Raw genomic sequence first — 15,791 nt, forward strand, 5'->3', positions numbered from 1 at the left:
TGTGACCCCTTTCCCTCCACCTCTCGAGACTATTGGTCCGCGTGAATGTCTATCCCTGTCCATATCCCTCCCCCAAAGACCCCTATTGGCCCCCTGTCAGGCCATCCCCGTTGTAACACCTCCCTTTATAAGTTGTTGCACAGATCCGATCTGTGCTTGTGCTCCTTGGACTCCGTTTGGGCAGTAAATCTGAAACTGTATCCAAAGGCAAGCCTCCCTGTAACTTTTTATCTTTCCCTTCGTCAAGGGCTGCTGACTGCTACAGTGCCTGGAGCCTTTGCTCCCCTGGGTAGAGCAGAGGCTTCAGAGGAGCAGCCTTAAAGCTCCATGCCTCCAGCTGCTCCCCATTCCTGCCGCACACCGCTGGAACCAGCCTGGGCAGTGGACAGCAGCGGTCACTGCGACACAAAACCAAACCAACCACAGAGATGGGAAGAGTGAAATGTGAAATACGCCGATTTGGTTCTTGCTTTGCTGATTTAGATCCCTGAGGAACATGAAGAACAATCACGGTAGACCCAGGAAGCTGAGTTTGAAGCAGTTGTTCTCTGTGTGCAGATTACAATCCCTTGAAAGCAAAGGGGAAGCACAGCAGAAATAAAGATCTGAAAAGTTCAACATCATCTTGTCTATGTCTACATACTCTGAAGGAAAACTATCTCTAGACCAGGCTTCAACAAAGTGTGTGATTTCTAGGGACGAAAAGTGGACAGAAGAAGTTCTACACAAAGATCCACAGGTTTTTTTCAATTCAGGCCTGTCTGACATACAAGTAAATAACCTAGATGTTTGCAAAGGCATGTATTATTCTTAAAGGCAGCCTTTGTGCTCAAGGTGAAACAGTTCTGGGCTAAAGTTACTGTCTAAATTCCAGTGTTCTTCAGTACCAACTGAATTTAAGCAGATTCCTGCTAGCAACACAGTAACACTGTTTATACCTCATGTATGCACCATATATTGCATTCTACAAAACAACATTTCTTTTTTAAAATAGGCAGAGTCAGTCAGATTAGTACCTTTTCAAAGCAACAATTCCTTCTGGCAGGATTGTTCATGATTCACATAGACACATTTCCAAAGCAATGCTGCCTAGTGTAAAAAGACCTGTTTGCATCAGGCTGCAGATAGCTCCCAAGACAAATAAGCACCCTATAGGACCTCTAATCCCTGATTACTCTTGCAGTTGAAAGGCAGCTGAGAAGTAGTTTTGGGGTTTATATTTAAATTCAAGGATTCTTATTTCACTAAATCATTGGGGTTTAACAGTACTATAAATTTGTTGTTGTTATTTTTTGTTTGTTGGGGTTTTTTTGTTTGTTTCCAGTCTAAGAGCTTGTCCAAGAGGAACCCTAATGATTCTACAGGCCAAATGAAACTGTAGTGAACTATGGGGAATTATAAGGAAGTACATGAATAATGACTTAACAAAAGTAATTACTATTTGTGCATATTTTGCATTAAACTTCATATGCTCAGACACTCAGTGCAGTATTACTTTCCCATGCACAGACAGCATAAGATGTATTTTCTTCAAGACTACCAAGAAAGAAATGCAATTACACAGGACAGTTGGTGAGGTGCTACAGATGAATATACTTATTTAATGTAGCTCAGAAGCTAATCATATTCAGTGTAAATATACATTTATTTTGCAATTATCTGAGAACACTCTAGATGTGAATAGGCAAAGAAGGGGGAAGAGATCTCCAAGAAGCAACACTTTAGCATACTGAATTATCACTGGAAATTCTAGGATACAGTATTTAATGGGTATTCTATTATCTTCCCCCTTACATCAGTACCTAAAGCTCCAGGTACCCTCACAATAACTGAACAGTAGTATATTTCCTGACAATATACTGCTAGTTAAAAAAAAGGCAAGCCAGTACAGAGGGATCTTAGCCACAGAATTCCAAATGACATTAATGGCAGTAATTTGCCTACAATCCCTCTTCGTTTTTCTTTTTAAATTTCAGAGGTGGTTTTAAGTGTAATTTTCTAAAACCACATAATGTATTTTGCTTTTTATTATTCAGTCTGTCTGAGGCTCACTCAGATCTTATTTTTCCTCTTAGCAGATTTTTGTACAGATAGATGAAAATCTGCAGGAAGAATGACAATTAGAGGGTATAGACATGAGAGCATAAACATCAATTACCTTCTTATAATCCAGGAATGCAAGTAGTATTTAGTCTGCACTAAGACATAATTACGGGTAAAATTGTAGTCTTTCTACAAGTATTGATTAAAACCAGTATGCTGAGGCATTGCTAGGAATAACAGGTTCTTTCTACCATTCATTTTATAAGGGCAGATAAAGTAGTGTAGCAAAGCAAAAGGAAAGTTCAGGATATGAATATTAATCAATTGCACCTGCCCTTTTGTAAAGTGTTAAACTCTGTATTTGAGGAACACATTCATTTAAACCAGAGATTTGATGAAAGGTTATATCGTGTTACCCACCGTGTGACATTTAGGAAACTAGAAAGTAAAATTAGGATTGTATTTTCCTCTACTGAATCTTAGAAAATTCAGGATTAACTCAGTATTTGATTGGTGAATTTCAATTTATTTTTCAAAATGAATTATGAAGTGCAGCTATATACTCTGCAGATACACTAACAATTGGTTATAGTTTTCTTACTGTGTAGTAGGCAATGCACTGTAAAGTTTTGAGTTACTTTCTCTTGGCATTCATGCTGGAAACAATTAGCTTGAAAAAAAGAGTTCACAGAGAGCTGAAATAACAATCCAGTAAATAGCTGAAGTTCTAATCTAATCGATAATACTGTAGTTTTAATTATAGTAGTTCCTTTTATATATATATATGAAGACATCTATTTTTCTTCCCTGCCTTAGACTGATACAAGCAAACACCAATAAAATAGAGTTTGTTAGGAATAGTAAACTACAAATAATGTCTTGCAAATATTTCCTTGTACCAAACCAATCACTTTGATTGTGTTCCATCTAATGATGGAGTAGGTCCCAAGAAGCAGTCACTGGCAAAACAAGACAGATGTATCCAAATGGTAAGCTCTGTACTTTGCTAATAATAATCCATCAAAAATTTTTTTTGAAAATATGAAGATATAGAAAATATTTGAAGATTCAGTAAATTCTTTGAAAGGTATGTTTCACTATGCCCCACTTAGAGGAGGAATGAAGGAATAATGAAATAAATAGGTGACCTTTATATGGAAAGCCAGACTGACCAATGCAATGGTTTCTCAGACCTTTATAAAAATGCCACAAACTATGTGTTGCAGTGGGATTAGTCTTTTACAGTTTTGGGGATCATCTGCTTGCAATACAGTAGTTACTGTTAATTTCAGAATTGTAGCATCAAATTATGTAATACCAAATAATGACACATATACCAACAAGTTGAATACATTCCATTAAGATGATGTAATATTAGTGCTTTGTTACTTGCATTGATGTATGACAATAATCCACAGGTAATAATAATAGAAAGCAATGCCATTTAGTGAAATGAAATAGTGAAATGAAATAGTGAAATGAAAATTCCACTGATGCCTCAAGAGAGTGATAGGCCTTACTTGTCCCCAGAAAATAGACTTGAGTTATAAGCTGCTTATTAGAGTTACCTAACCAAAGTTATAAGCAATACAATAAACAAATGACTAATAATTTTTCTTAGGTTTGTTTTCATTGGAAGAAGGGGCCTAGAATAAGCTTGTTAGATTTCTCTTACTTCAAATAATATTTTGTTAGAATGCATTGGGCAGGGGGATTCAATTTCATGAAGTTGTTTGATAGAATTGACAATGAACATTAAGGAGATGCTATTAACATTATGCAATGTTACAGAAATATTTATAGCTATTAAACTCACTTCACATGAACATACTGTTCATACACTGCATTGTTTATACATTGTGTTAATTTATATAAATAGTATAAATGCAGTTTATACTATTTGTATACTTTGTATACTTGTAGTTAACCAAGTACATTAAATGGAAACTTTCAGGTTTTTTCCAATTTTTTAAAATATATGGCAAATAAAACAAAAATCTCTTACTCATCTCTTGCATCTCATGAGACCCCACCTCAAGTTCTGTGTTCAGCTCCGGGATCCCCAGCATACGTACATGGAGCTGCTGGAGTGAGTTCGGGAGAGGCCCACAAAGATGCTCAGAGGACTGACGCACCTCTCCCATGAAGTCAGGCTGAGACACTTGGGGTTCTTCAGCCCACAGAAAAATCTTTCAGATACCTTCAAGGTCAAACCATTCTATGATTCTGTGAGCAATTTTAATGAAGTCAAATAGCAACATTTTTGTATTAGTAAAGTTTGGGAGAGCTTTGTTTTGAATGTTATGTTTTAGGCATAAAGCTTCCGTGTTCTTAACACTATGGTTATTTAACCATAGCTGTAGCAATGCATAACAATAAGAACAAAGATGTAACTAGACATCTTTTAATTAGGCTCTCATTAAGCTCTCCATTTTCTTTGTGTCAAGCCCAAGCACAGAAACCAAAACCTTTAATGCTTTCAATGGGTATTCTATCCTTTAGCCTCATCTTTTGAAAGGAGACTGGGGTTTTTTGTTGTTTTAACTAATGCTGTCATTTGGGTTTTCTTCATAATGGAAAATGAATCTGAAAGACATCACATTCCCTTAGCTCATGGTTGAAGGGATTTGAGAATTCTGATGGGTGTAGTGTTCTTGCCTGGTATGATTTACCATGGAATCAGTTATCAGGAACAAATACAGTGCCCTGAGCTGGACTACGTATATGATCCCACCAGCAATTATAAAAGAGAAAAAAATAACATGTCCTAACAACTACTGTAATCTAGCAGTCACCTTACCCAGAACTGAAGGCATTTTAAGGTAAAAATAGCCTATTTCAGTAAGTTCACAAGGTAAGAGGACTTTCTTACTGTTATTTTGATCTATAAACAATGAAGTCACAGAGTTTTCCAGTTACAAAATTCTCAAAAGGAAAGGCTGCTGAAGAAAGCCAAATTGAATACACCTAAACCTAATATACGTAAACACAGATCAATGCTTCTTACCATGGCTCCTTGCAAAGATTTCAAATGAAAAAATTTAAACTGTTCACAAAAAAAAAAGCTAAAAAATTTCTTAGATATTGTGATAGCAAATATTTGTACTGCAAGATAACAAAAATCATGTTCACATGAAGTACAGATGGGTTGTTCAACCTGACATCTTGGTAACACAAAATCAGAACAGTGGCTACTGTAAAAGAAAAAAATAAAAAGGTACAGTAGTATATCATTAAATACTACTTTATCTAAAAAATACCAGATTTGTGCTCCCACTGCATATCACACACCCAGTAAAATTATCACAGTTCAAAATGACAACTGAAAACATAGTTAGAAAAAAGTAAGCAATGAACAAGAGTTAAAACTAGCGATGCATTTTCCCACTACTAAAAGGAGACAATTTATTCTGAACTTGTTTTTCTACCACACAAAGTATAGGAATAAAAGTATTAAAGATGTTTTAAAATATGGATATTGAAAAGAAACATGGATGCAAGACCTAACATTTAGCCAACCTAATTGATGCCAATTTAAGAGGAATCTAACAGTGCACAAATATTTTGATTTGATTGTATAATAAAGCCCAGTGTAACAAAGAGTTTTCTTTCTATTTCTTTCTTTCTTTTATTGCTGTATACCAATGCTACATTCCCTCAGCTGGGAATACATCACCCTATAGATGCACAGTATACTAATGTTTAAAACTGTAATGGGTTGACACTGGCTGGATGGCAGCACCCACCAAAGCTGCTCTATCACTCCCCTCCACAAGTGGACAGCGGGGAGAAAATATAATGAAAGGTTCATGAGTTAAGGACTGGGAGAGGTCACTCACCAAATACTGGTACAGGTATAACAGAATTAGAGATATTAACTGAATTTACTTCTAAGAAAATCAGAGCAGTATAATGAGAAGTAAAATAAGACCTTAAAAACACCTTCCCCCACTCTTCCCTCCTTCCCAAGTTCTACCTCTTCCACTGCAGCAGCACAGGGAGATGGGGAATGAGGGTTTTGGCCAGTCCATCACACACTGTTCCTGCCATTGCTCACAGAGAGGAGCCCTTCCCCTGCTCTAGTATGGGGTCCCTCCCCTGGGAGACAGTCCTTCAATGAAGTTCTCCAACCTGAATCCATCCCTTCTGCAACAGTTCTCCTCATAATGCTGCTGTTGTAACATGGGTCACTCTTCCACAGGGTGCAGTCCGTCAGGCACTGCCTGCTCCAACGTGGGTTCCCCATGGGGTCACAAGTCCCACCAGGAAACCTATTCCAGCATGGGCTCCTCTCTCCATGGGCCTGCAGGTCCCTGCCAGCCTCCTTTCAGGCATCCACCTGATTGGGTGTGGGTCTCCTTCATGGGCTGCAGGTGGATCTCTGCATCCTCATGGTCCTCCATGGGGTCACGGCTGCTTCACCATGGTCTGCACCACAGGCTGAAGGAGAATCGCTGCTAGGGCACCGGGAACACCTCCTCCCTCTCCTTCTGATCAGACACTGGTGTCTGCAGAGCTGTTCCTCTCACATATTCTTTCCCCACTGTTCACTTAATCCAGTTATATCTGCACAATAACTTTTCTTCCTTCTTGAATATGTTATCACAGGGGTTACCGCCATTTCTGATTGGCTCAGCCTTGGCCAGCAGTGGGTCTGTCCTGGACCCGGCTGGCACTGGCTGGGATCATGAAGGAAGCCTCTGGCAGCTTCTCACAGAAGCCATCCCTGCAGCCCCACTGCTATGAAGACCAGGTCAGGCTAACCCAACACAAAAGCAAATGCTTAAACTACATAATTATTTTCATTTAAAACCAGAATTTAAATAGCTAATTAGAATCAGAGGTGAAAAATAAACCATAAGCTAAGCTGATCATTATTTAGTTAAAAATTAAAAAAAAAAAGTCTGGGGTACAGCCCAGTTTGTCTACATACCAAGAAAACTATTATACACCATGTTTATTATTTAAGTTTAATATAAGTTTTATTTTGATTTTTACTTATTACTTCTCACATTATAAGCATTTTCTATGCTATAGTATGTTACTTTCATTTTAACAAACCAAGATAATAAAGGTTAATATAGATAATAAAAGTCTACATCTTCTAGGTAATAAATATGGTATTAAATCCATGAGGAAAATGCCTGAGAAAAAGAAGCAATGGAAAAGAAAAATAAAGCATTTCTCTGATAGGAAAAAGAATAAAGAGATGGAATTAAATTACAAAGTAGTCTTGAGGACCTGAAGAGTAAGAGGCAACAAGGAAGCCATGGAAAAGAGCCAGATCTCATAAACACACAGTTCAAGTATCTGGCCTCTTTCATGATCTTAGAAATACAAACTGCACAAATTTAAACAGGAGCAAATCACCTCAAGTAATATATCAAACAAATCTCTCCTGGCTTTGTTTTGCTATTACTGCAATTGCAATTTGTGAGGACAATTTGCTATCATAATAGAATATGAAAAAACACGCTTATCAAGAATCTGAAATGATAGCTGATATACATTGGGTTTGCACTGAATCCCAAACACCAGAAAGGTAAAAAAACATTTCTTATCTATTCCCAGGATAACTGGAAATCCTCTTCCTAGGATTCAACCTGAGAAGGCCAAGCTGACTACTGAAGAAGGTAATTACATTGCCTCCCTATACCACCATGTTATGTTTTATCCTTTGTTGTCAACCCAGAAAGAGAAATTAAAAAAACAATGTTAATCAAAAGGTAGATCATACATGTGAATTTCATCATCCCTCAAAATATTTGGTTGAGATTAATCTTTTCCACAGTGATGATGTTCAGTAACAGGAACAAAAAAGATAGGCACATCAAGAGGTTCAGCCCAATAGTTAAGATGCACCTTTGCTCCCTGACTGGCCCTCTTGATCTGACTACAAGTTTTTACAAGTTTATAGACAGGCATTGCTAATAAGTATCAGCAGGCATCTTGAAAGCAGGGATCAGCCTTGCCTTAATTCCAGGCTTTGATACTCCACCCTCCAGTTACTGACTAGCTGGAAGAAGGATTATAGAAGAAATTTTACAGGGAGAATTTAGAAGCAACTTTCGTAAAATGTAAAAAATGCTTTGAGCATGTAGTGAGACACAGCAAAAATAAAATGTTTAATTGATATTAGCTTGTTAATGCACAATGATTGTAATGGGATTTAAAGAAAAAATTACCCATGTCTTTTTAATGCTACTGCCCACAGGAAAAATCAGATTAGAATGCAGAATTCCCTCCCTCTCCTGAGAAAAGGAAAATAAAATTAAACAAACAAACAAACAAAAAACCAAAGACTTCTTGACTACACTTACAGATTAAAAAACTAAAACTGAGTCTTGCTACTTCTAATCCTGGAATTTGCATAGGACATAGATACTGTGCTCACAGAACCTCAGAAGGAAGAAAATTCTCATGTTACTTTAGAGCTGAGAGAAGCACTGATGTGACTAGGAAAAGTTCTGTTCTTACTCCTCAGAATTCACTGCTCATCTTCAATAGATTTTTTCCCTTCTCTCTCCCTAGGACAGAGGATTTTAGAGGATCCCATTTTATGACTTCTCAGATCCTGCAAGCAAACAGATTTTCCAGATAGACATGGTGAACTATAAATCTCAGGTTGTCTAGAGACCAGACAACACAGGGAAAGCCCAGGCTAGTTTTGAATCCTGGAATACTACTTTCTATGCATTTCTTTCTTGGCCATGACATTCTAAATGACAATAAAATCATTGAGCACTCAGCCTGTTTATATTTTACAGGCGTTTCAGTGCTGTTAGTTGAGGAAGAACATTTTATAAGTTTTGGGCAAAAACCTAAAAGTAATACATGGGGTTTTTTCTGTGCTTTGTGCTTATGTATTCAAATTTGCTTTTAATAACCTGGGACAGAAACTTAGGTTTTTCTCTTGCTTTAATTCAGACAAACTCTGATTAAACACTTCCAAACTGGATCTAATGTTAATGTAACCTAAACCCCTCTAAACTGACCTAGTCCTGAGCCCTAATTCAATGTGAATCAGGGTTGAACTGATGAATTTAGCAGCAAACAGCAACAGTAAGAAGGGAAGGAGAGAAGAAAAAGGGACAGAGGCAGGTTTTTTACAGGAAGTTAAAAGCAGTATTTTAGTCTGGAGAAACATCACAGACAACAGTGAGGGCTGCACATCTGAGTCACTTCCCCTTAGCCCTTTGGTAAAACAAGACAAAACCAGGACAAGGCTGGAAAGAAGTTTGAATCAACAGATCAGTAGAAGCCAGTGAAAGCTGGCACATCCCCTTTGCTGTAACCTCTGTGCACTCCCGCTCAGCTGGACAACAGAAGCTCTTTTCTGACGGAGCATCCTGCACGGGCCCAGACACAGGCCAAGGCTAAGGCTGAGGCTCAGGCTGAACTCTGACTTCCTGGGATTCTCCCCTCTCTCTGTTCCCAGGTTCCCCCGAGCCCAGCCCTGCCTATGCTGTCGGGGCAGTGGTTGCTCTCAGTGAGCGCTTAGCCCTGAATTTTGGGAACATGATTGTCCTAACCTCGAAAGTTCAAAATTGGGCCTAAGTAAAAGGAGTCCAGGGGACAAGGACTAAATTACACCTTCACCAACTGTCCCTTTAGACTAAAACTGAACTGCTCCCCACCCGTGATGAGATCATTAACAACGAGGCACTGTCACCAGTATTATTCCCTGCTAAACCATGTGAATCACCTGGCTTGCCAAGGTGGGTTGTGTGTGCATGTGTTAGATACGCAGAGTTGGCATGCCCTGGAGTATACATATGGATGTACAGGCTATATTCCATATTTCTTAGCGTCTGACAGAGAATCGGCAGCCAACAGTTGCCATTCTGTTGGCTGCCACCTGCCTGTTTATACCTGGAATCTCAGAGCATACAGTCTTTCACTGAAGACATTGCATAAACATTGGTCTCTGTCAAAGGCATACAAATTACAAGAAGAAAATTCATTAGGATGCTAAAAATACTTCCTAGCAATATCAGGTGGGAACCTAGGTATTAACAAATTGCTCACAATACTTCAGCAGCAATGCAAGAAGACTCCCAAATGGAAAGTACCTTACAAACTCTTCCAGTGTTATGACAAATGAAGAACCAAGGATTACCTGGCTTAACAAGAAATTCACATGCTGTTCAGACACAGCCTGGTACTTTTCAGCATAACCACATAAATGTAAGCCGTGGCAGTTAAACAAGGGTAGGGGACTGGAAACAAAACTTTGAGGAGTGCTTTGTAATATTCTTTCTCAGTTCTGGTTCAAGAGAACTCATCTCTTCCTGGTTTTGAATAGTTCATATATAAACAATGTAGTCAAACATTTGATCTTCATTGCCATTAAAATGGCCATGATAATGAGCATTTCTATAATTATGTATTATAATGAAATACAGAATCAAAGAATGTTAGGACGTTTGGAAGTCACCTTGTTATATCTTCCTGCTCAAGCATGGTCACCTGCAACAGGTTGTCCCAGACCACGTGCAGACAGTTTTTAAATGTCTGCAAAGATGAAGATTTAACAAGCACTCTGGGCAATCTGTTCCAGTGCTGAGTCACCCTCAAAGTAAAATAATGCTTCCTTATGCATAATTTTTTTCCCTATTTGTAAAGTTTTTTTCCATACCAATGCTATTCTTATGCTTTCAGATAATCATATATATAGATTAAATTCCTACTTGTAATTTCTATGCATGAGAAGCTGAAATCGTTTATAATCCCTTTTAAAACAACAAAAGCTTTATGATATGAATGCCTGTTTTCACCACAAACACAATCATTATTTCAAGAGAGTACCTAAGTACCAACAGGATTGTTTTTCCCTGCATGTTGACATTTAAGGTTGCTCTCGTTGGACTATTGTTCAAGTTAGATAAATTCCCCTTTATGAGAGCAACAGTGATTAATATATATCTATTTTTTAATCTTTGCACACATAAACTTGCATACATATTGCCTAATCAAAGGAAATGTAACTGCATATATTCATTATCATCTGTTTGTAGTAAGTATTCTATTGGCATAACTTAATCTAAGCACTCGATTTATTAAGTGTTTGATTGAAGCAGAAAGTTTCATTTACCAGATTTATATTTTGAGTATCCATATCCATGCCAAAGCTGGTTTTAAAAATTGACTTTAGAAAAGTTTTACATTCCTAGCTTTTTTATACAAACATATATCCCTAATACCAAAAGCTGAACGATACTAAAACTTTTTTTTATCTAGACATATTGCCTAGGAAAAAACCCACCATATTTTTCAATATATTGTTTTATATCTAGTTTTAATTACTTTTATCTTGTTTGCATATGTCTGTGTGATTCCTCCAATATTAAACTTGAAAAGTTTATGACAGCCTATTCCAAGAATTATATGAGAGTTATCAGTACTTTAAAAGTATAATTAAGACAACATAAACACCAACATATGAATAGTTCCACATACATTCATTAAGATCAGAGAACATCTAACCTCAGAAAATAATACTAATCATACCCCATATTCTGTCCTTCATTGTTCTTACAGTCTTCATGGTTTTGTGTTGGGGTTTTTTTGCACACGTGATTTCTCTCTCACATGATTCATTCCATGGTTTCATTACTAGTTTCTCTCTTCCTTCGAGATTTCAAAGAACCTTTCTTGTGCTATTTTATTTTATTTTGCTTACAGCTGTCAAATGGAAATAAAGTGATGAGACAAAGTTTTGATAATACTCAGCATAAAAAACCTGTGTGCTGATAGAGTTATGTATTTCTTTGACTGTAGCCTGATTCAGTCTTTATTCTGATTGAGAACATTCCATAGAGGATGCATAATTGTATAATTTTAAGATTTTATTTTCCATCTGTTAAGAAACTTCTTGTATTTAATCTACATAGCATACAAAATATTTGCTAATAGGCAATTTTACTTGTTTGAGAACTCACACTGTCAATTCCTCCTTATATGACGAGATATTGGGTCTTTTTTTTTAAACTGAGGACCAAAAAGAAGTATCTTTCATACTTTATAAAAAAGTATTGAGAAATAAAACTAGCAGTATCTTGAAACATTAATAGAAACTAACATTTAGAGTTTCTGGCTATAATTCAGACCTTTTACTTGTAGCACAAAAATTTAGAAGGGTGAAAAGAATTTTTTTTTTCATCTCTGCTTGACTGTAGGTCTTAAGGCACTTCAGATGTTGCTCCCACGACTATCATGCCAAGAAAAAATAAAGTTGATCAGATCTATGCTAACTTTAGACAGCCCATGGAAATATTACAGCCCTCTTCCTTGTTTTACAGAACCACCACAGAAGCTTCCCTTTCAGCAACCAGAAGAAGAGCAGGACTTGTTAGCTGAGAACTGTTTCAGGAGTCCTGGATTCATGACAAAGGAGCAGCAGGTGGGTATAATTTGAATGACATGTAGTCGTTGAATATGGGAACCACGTAACTCAGAAAACATCTGCACTATGCCATGGTCCAAAACTCCTAAATTCAGCAAGCACTGGGAACATCTACCTCTTGCAAACAAGTTAACTTCAGCACCATTCTTCTTTGATGGGCAGTTTCCCTGTTCGTTGCACAGACTGAAATTCACTGAGGACTGGGACAAGTCATTGCCTTAAGCAGATGCTGACAGTTGCTTTAAGAGACAGCCTCTCCTGGCTCTCCCTCTGAGTTTCTGTTGATATAACTAATCTCTTTTTGAAGCTGTTGGGGTTTTTTAGGAGCTCTCCTGGTTTTTTTTGGGTTTTTTTTTCTCTGTTAAAGGAATTTTCCCCCTATACATGTTGCTAGGGGAACAAATGGCCGAGTATTTAGATAAACAAATGACCTGGCTGCTCTTTTTGTTTCACCTGGGGGTGTGGGCAGTTGGTCTCAGCATCGAACCTGCCCTGCTCACCGGGAGCCGCCAGCGCCCCTGCCGGCTGCGAGCGGAACTGCACCCGAGGGGAAAGGGCCCGGCAGCCGGGAAGGCTGGGACTGGGTTTGTGATTGCTGTTACTGCCAGAGTTATTGTTGTTTGTTTGACTGGTTATACACATACAGATATATAATAGTAAAGAACTGTTATTCCTATTTCCCACATCTTTGCCTAAAAGCCCTTGATTTCAAAATTATAATAACTCGGAGGGAACAGGGTTGCATCTGCCATTCCAAGGGAGGCTCCTGCCTTCCTTAGCAGACACCTGTCTTTCAAACCAAGACAGAAGCTAAAACAGATCTTACGTCATTCTCTTTGAAAAAGTTAATTTCTGAACATTACTCTAATAAACACAAAAAAGACAAGGCTGGAGTATAATTTATCCCTGGACCTTGGAAGAAAAGCAAGAAGTATTAGAGAATAATCCATACCTTGTGCCGTAATCTTATTAGGGGCTGATAGGGCCTGAAGTTGTATCCTTCCTTGACTGGCCACCCATCTGCTCCCAGCAAAATGCATCCAAGAAGTAAAACAGCAGACCACCACATAAACATCTTTACAGGTCTGTTTCTGTCAAAAAAAAATGTGCAAGTTCAGAGACACAATATTACTTTGGCATAAATCATATAATAAAGGTTTACAATACTGATAATCCATTTGTGGACTTGAATAAATATAGTAGATATAGGACAATCTGTCTGGCACAACAGCAAAGAGGAAAAATAGTGGTAGTATCTGGGACAGCAGTATCAATTTGGTTGTGCTGAACAGAACATTTTCTTATCACTGTTCAATATTCATATGAGGGAGTCACTGAGGAAACAACCAGGAAAAGTCAAAGAAAGATAGAATGTTAGAGAAAAGCAGTGGAGAAAAATGAAATACATTCTCTCAGATGAATGAAAAAAATTATCATTGATCACATGTTCATCAAATTTTCCTTTAAATATAGTCTCTCATGATGCACTATTCACAACCTAAAAGCTTATAATAATCATACTCAGATTTATAGATACATATGGCATGAGAGTTCCCTTATGTGGTTCCTAATGGATGTACACATGTACATTTCATAAGCGGTTTCAGAACTTATTAGAGATATGCAATATTTATTATTGATATTCAGCATTTGTGTTGAAACCATCATGTTAAAGAGACAACACAGCAAACTGATCTTCATTACTTCAAGGCACTCCCAAGTCAGTCTGCTTAGTCTACATTATTTAGTCCTGCCATATGGGACAGAGATGAACCACTTTCACACATGAGTGGGTTTTTATTCCCCTTTCTACTTTGCTTTTAGTTCGCTTACCCTGCCAATGTAGAAACCTCTGATAAGATATACAGGAGTAAGTACAAAACATCATAAGTGTGCCCTAGGAGCCAGATTGTGCATCGAATCTTCGAGTCTTGCCTGACATTTTCTTTTCTATGGGAAATCATCTGAGCATAAAATGTGAACAAATTGGGGATCACTTATTATCCTCTATCATTTACAGTCATGCTCCTGGCAATACTGTTAAACAAACTGTGGATTTGATTCCTATCATTCTTCACATATCAGTAGTCCTCACAGTCACCTGAAGGCAGAGACTGAATAGAATTAATTCCTGTGGAGATTTTAAAAGTAGTAAATGGACTACTCTTACCTCTATTCACAGGCTCAGTAACAGGATCCTACTTAAGTCTGGTACCCTTCTTTGCGGACTACTCTACCGAACTTGGCAAAACCACATAAAGGTCTGTTTCATTCTCATTCCATCTGATTTTTCCCAGCCTGCCTTGCCTTCACACTTGTAATTCAAACAAAAGATCGACATTAATACACCGTATTACTTTGACATCACTTACCTTTTGTTCCACCAAACCTAATCTCATTCTGGGTCCCCCTATTAATCAAACTTCACATTTCTTCTCATTTATCATTGCTTATTCTAAAAGTTTCCACTTCAATTATCTTTCTTTGGCACTCCAGCTTTTCTAATATACACAGTAGAAGTATCTCTCTTAGGAGAGCTTGCACAGAATACATTAAGCAGAGAATTATTTGAAACACAGAAAACAAGCTCTATTACAGAGAGATATTTTACATAAATAACTTTAGGCTTGTTCTTTTACACCTGTTCAGTAACAGGATATTACAGTGCTGATAGGAAATGACACAGTGGAATTTTCTTCTTGGGTTCCCCTCATACTTCCACCAAAACAGAATGGCTAATCAGATGGACCTTTGCTATGGGATTATTGCAACTAATCTAGCTCACTGACTGCAAACAGCAAAAAAAGACTATTTCAGAACTGTGAGAATTCAAGTACATTAAGGTATGGCATTTTCCTTCACTGATTCTGTGTTAGTTCTCAGTATCACTGTTACTGGAAAAATAAGTCCATTGAAGAAAAAAAAAACCTAACAAAAGAAATATGAAAAATCAGAATCTTGATTTTTTTGATTTCAAAGAAAACATCCCTTTATTTGTGTTTTGTTGAATTTTTTTTTTAAATATACTTAATTGTTGACTTTCAAGGTCAGAATCAGATTAGTTTAGCACCTGTGCATGCTAAGGCTAGCTATGCACTGTTGAACCTTTGTCCCCTTTGTGCACTTGTGGAGTATCTCTCTGTACAACGAAAATTTGGTTGAAAAACAGTCATTTCACAGAAGGTTGTAAGAGCAACCACATTGTACCACCCTCCCACAAACTGAATATATTTTAGCCTCATGTGGTGTGAAAGAATAGAGTCCTTATAGTTTTGAAAATTCTTTGACCTTGAAAGGCTTATTCTTTGTACTTTTACAGAAGAAGAGAAAATTACTGCATGCT

General features: G+C 37.5%; 1 protein-coding gene across 2 annotated transcripts in view; it reads right to left on the bottom strand.

The window, feature by feature from the left end:
- Positions 1 to 15,791, bottom strand: part of FSTL5 (follistatin like 5) — a 277,053-nt gene that overhangs the window by 239,836 nt on the left and 21,426 nt on the right. For both annotated transcript variants that reach the window (XM_048304427.1, XM_048304426.1), the window contains exon 2: positions 13,401 to 13,539. In XM_048304427.1, coding sequence (XP_048160384.1) covers positions 13,401 to 13,523 — 123 coding nt within the window. In that variant the 5' untranslated portion in view covers positions 13,524 to 13,539. The remainder of the gene's footprint in view (positions 1 to 13,400; positions 13,540 to 15,791) is intronic.

This window comes from Corvus hawaiiensis, chromosome 5, assembly GCF_020740725.1.
Source record: "Corvus hawaiiensis isolate bCorHaw1 chromosome 5, bCorHaw1.pri.cur, whole genome shotgun sequence".
NCBI lineage: Eukaryota > Metazoa > Chordata > Aves > Passeriformes > Corvidae > Corvus > Corvus hawaiiensis.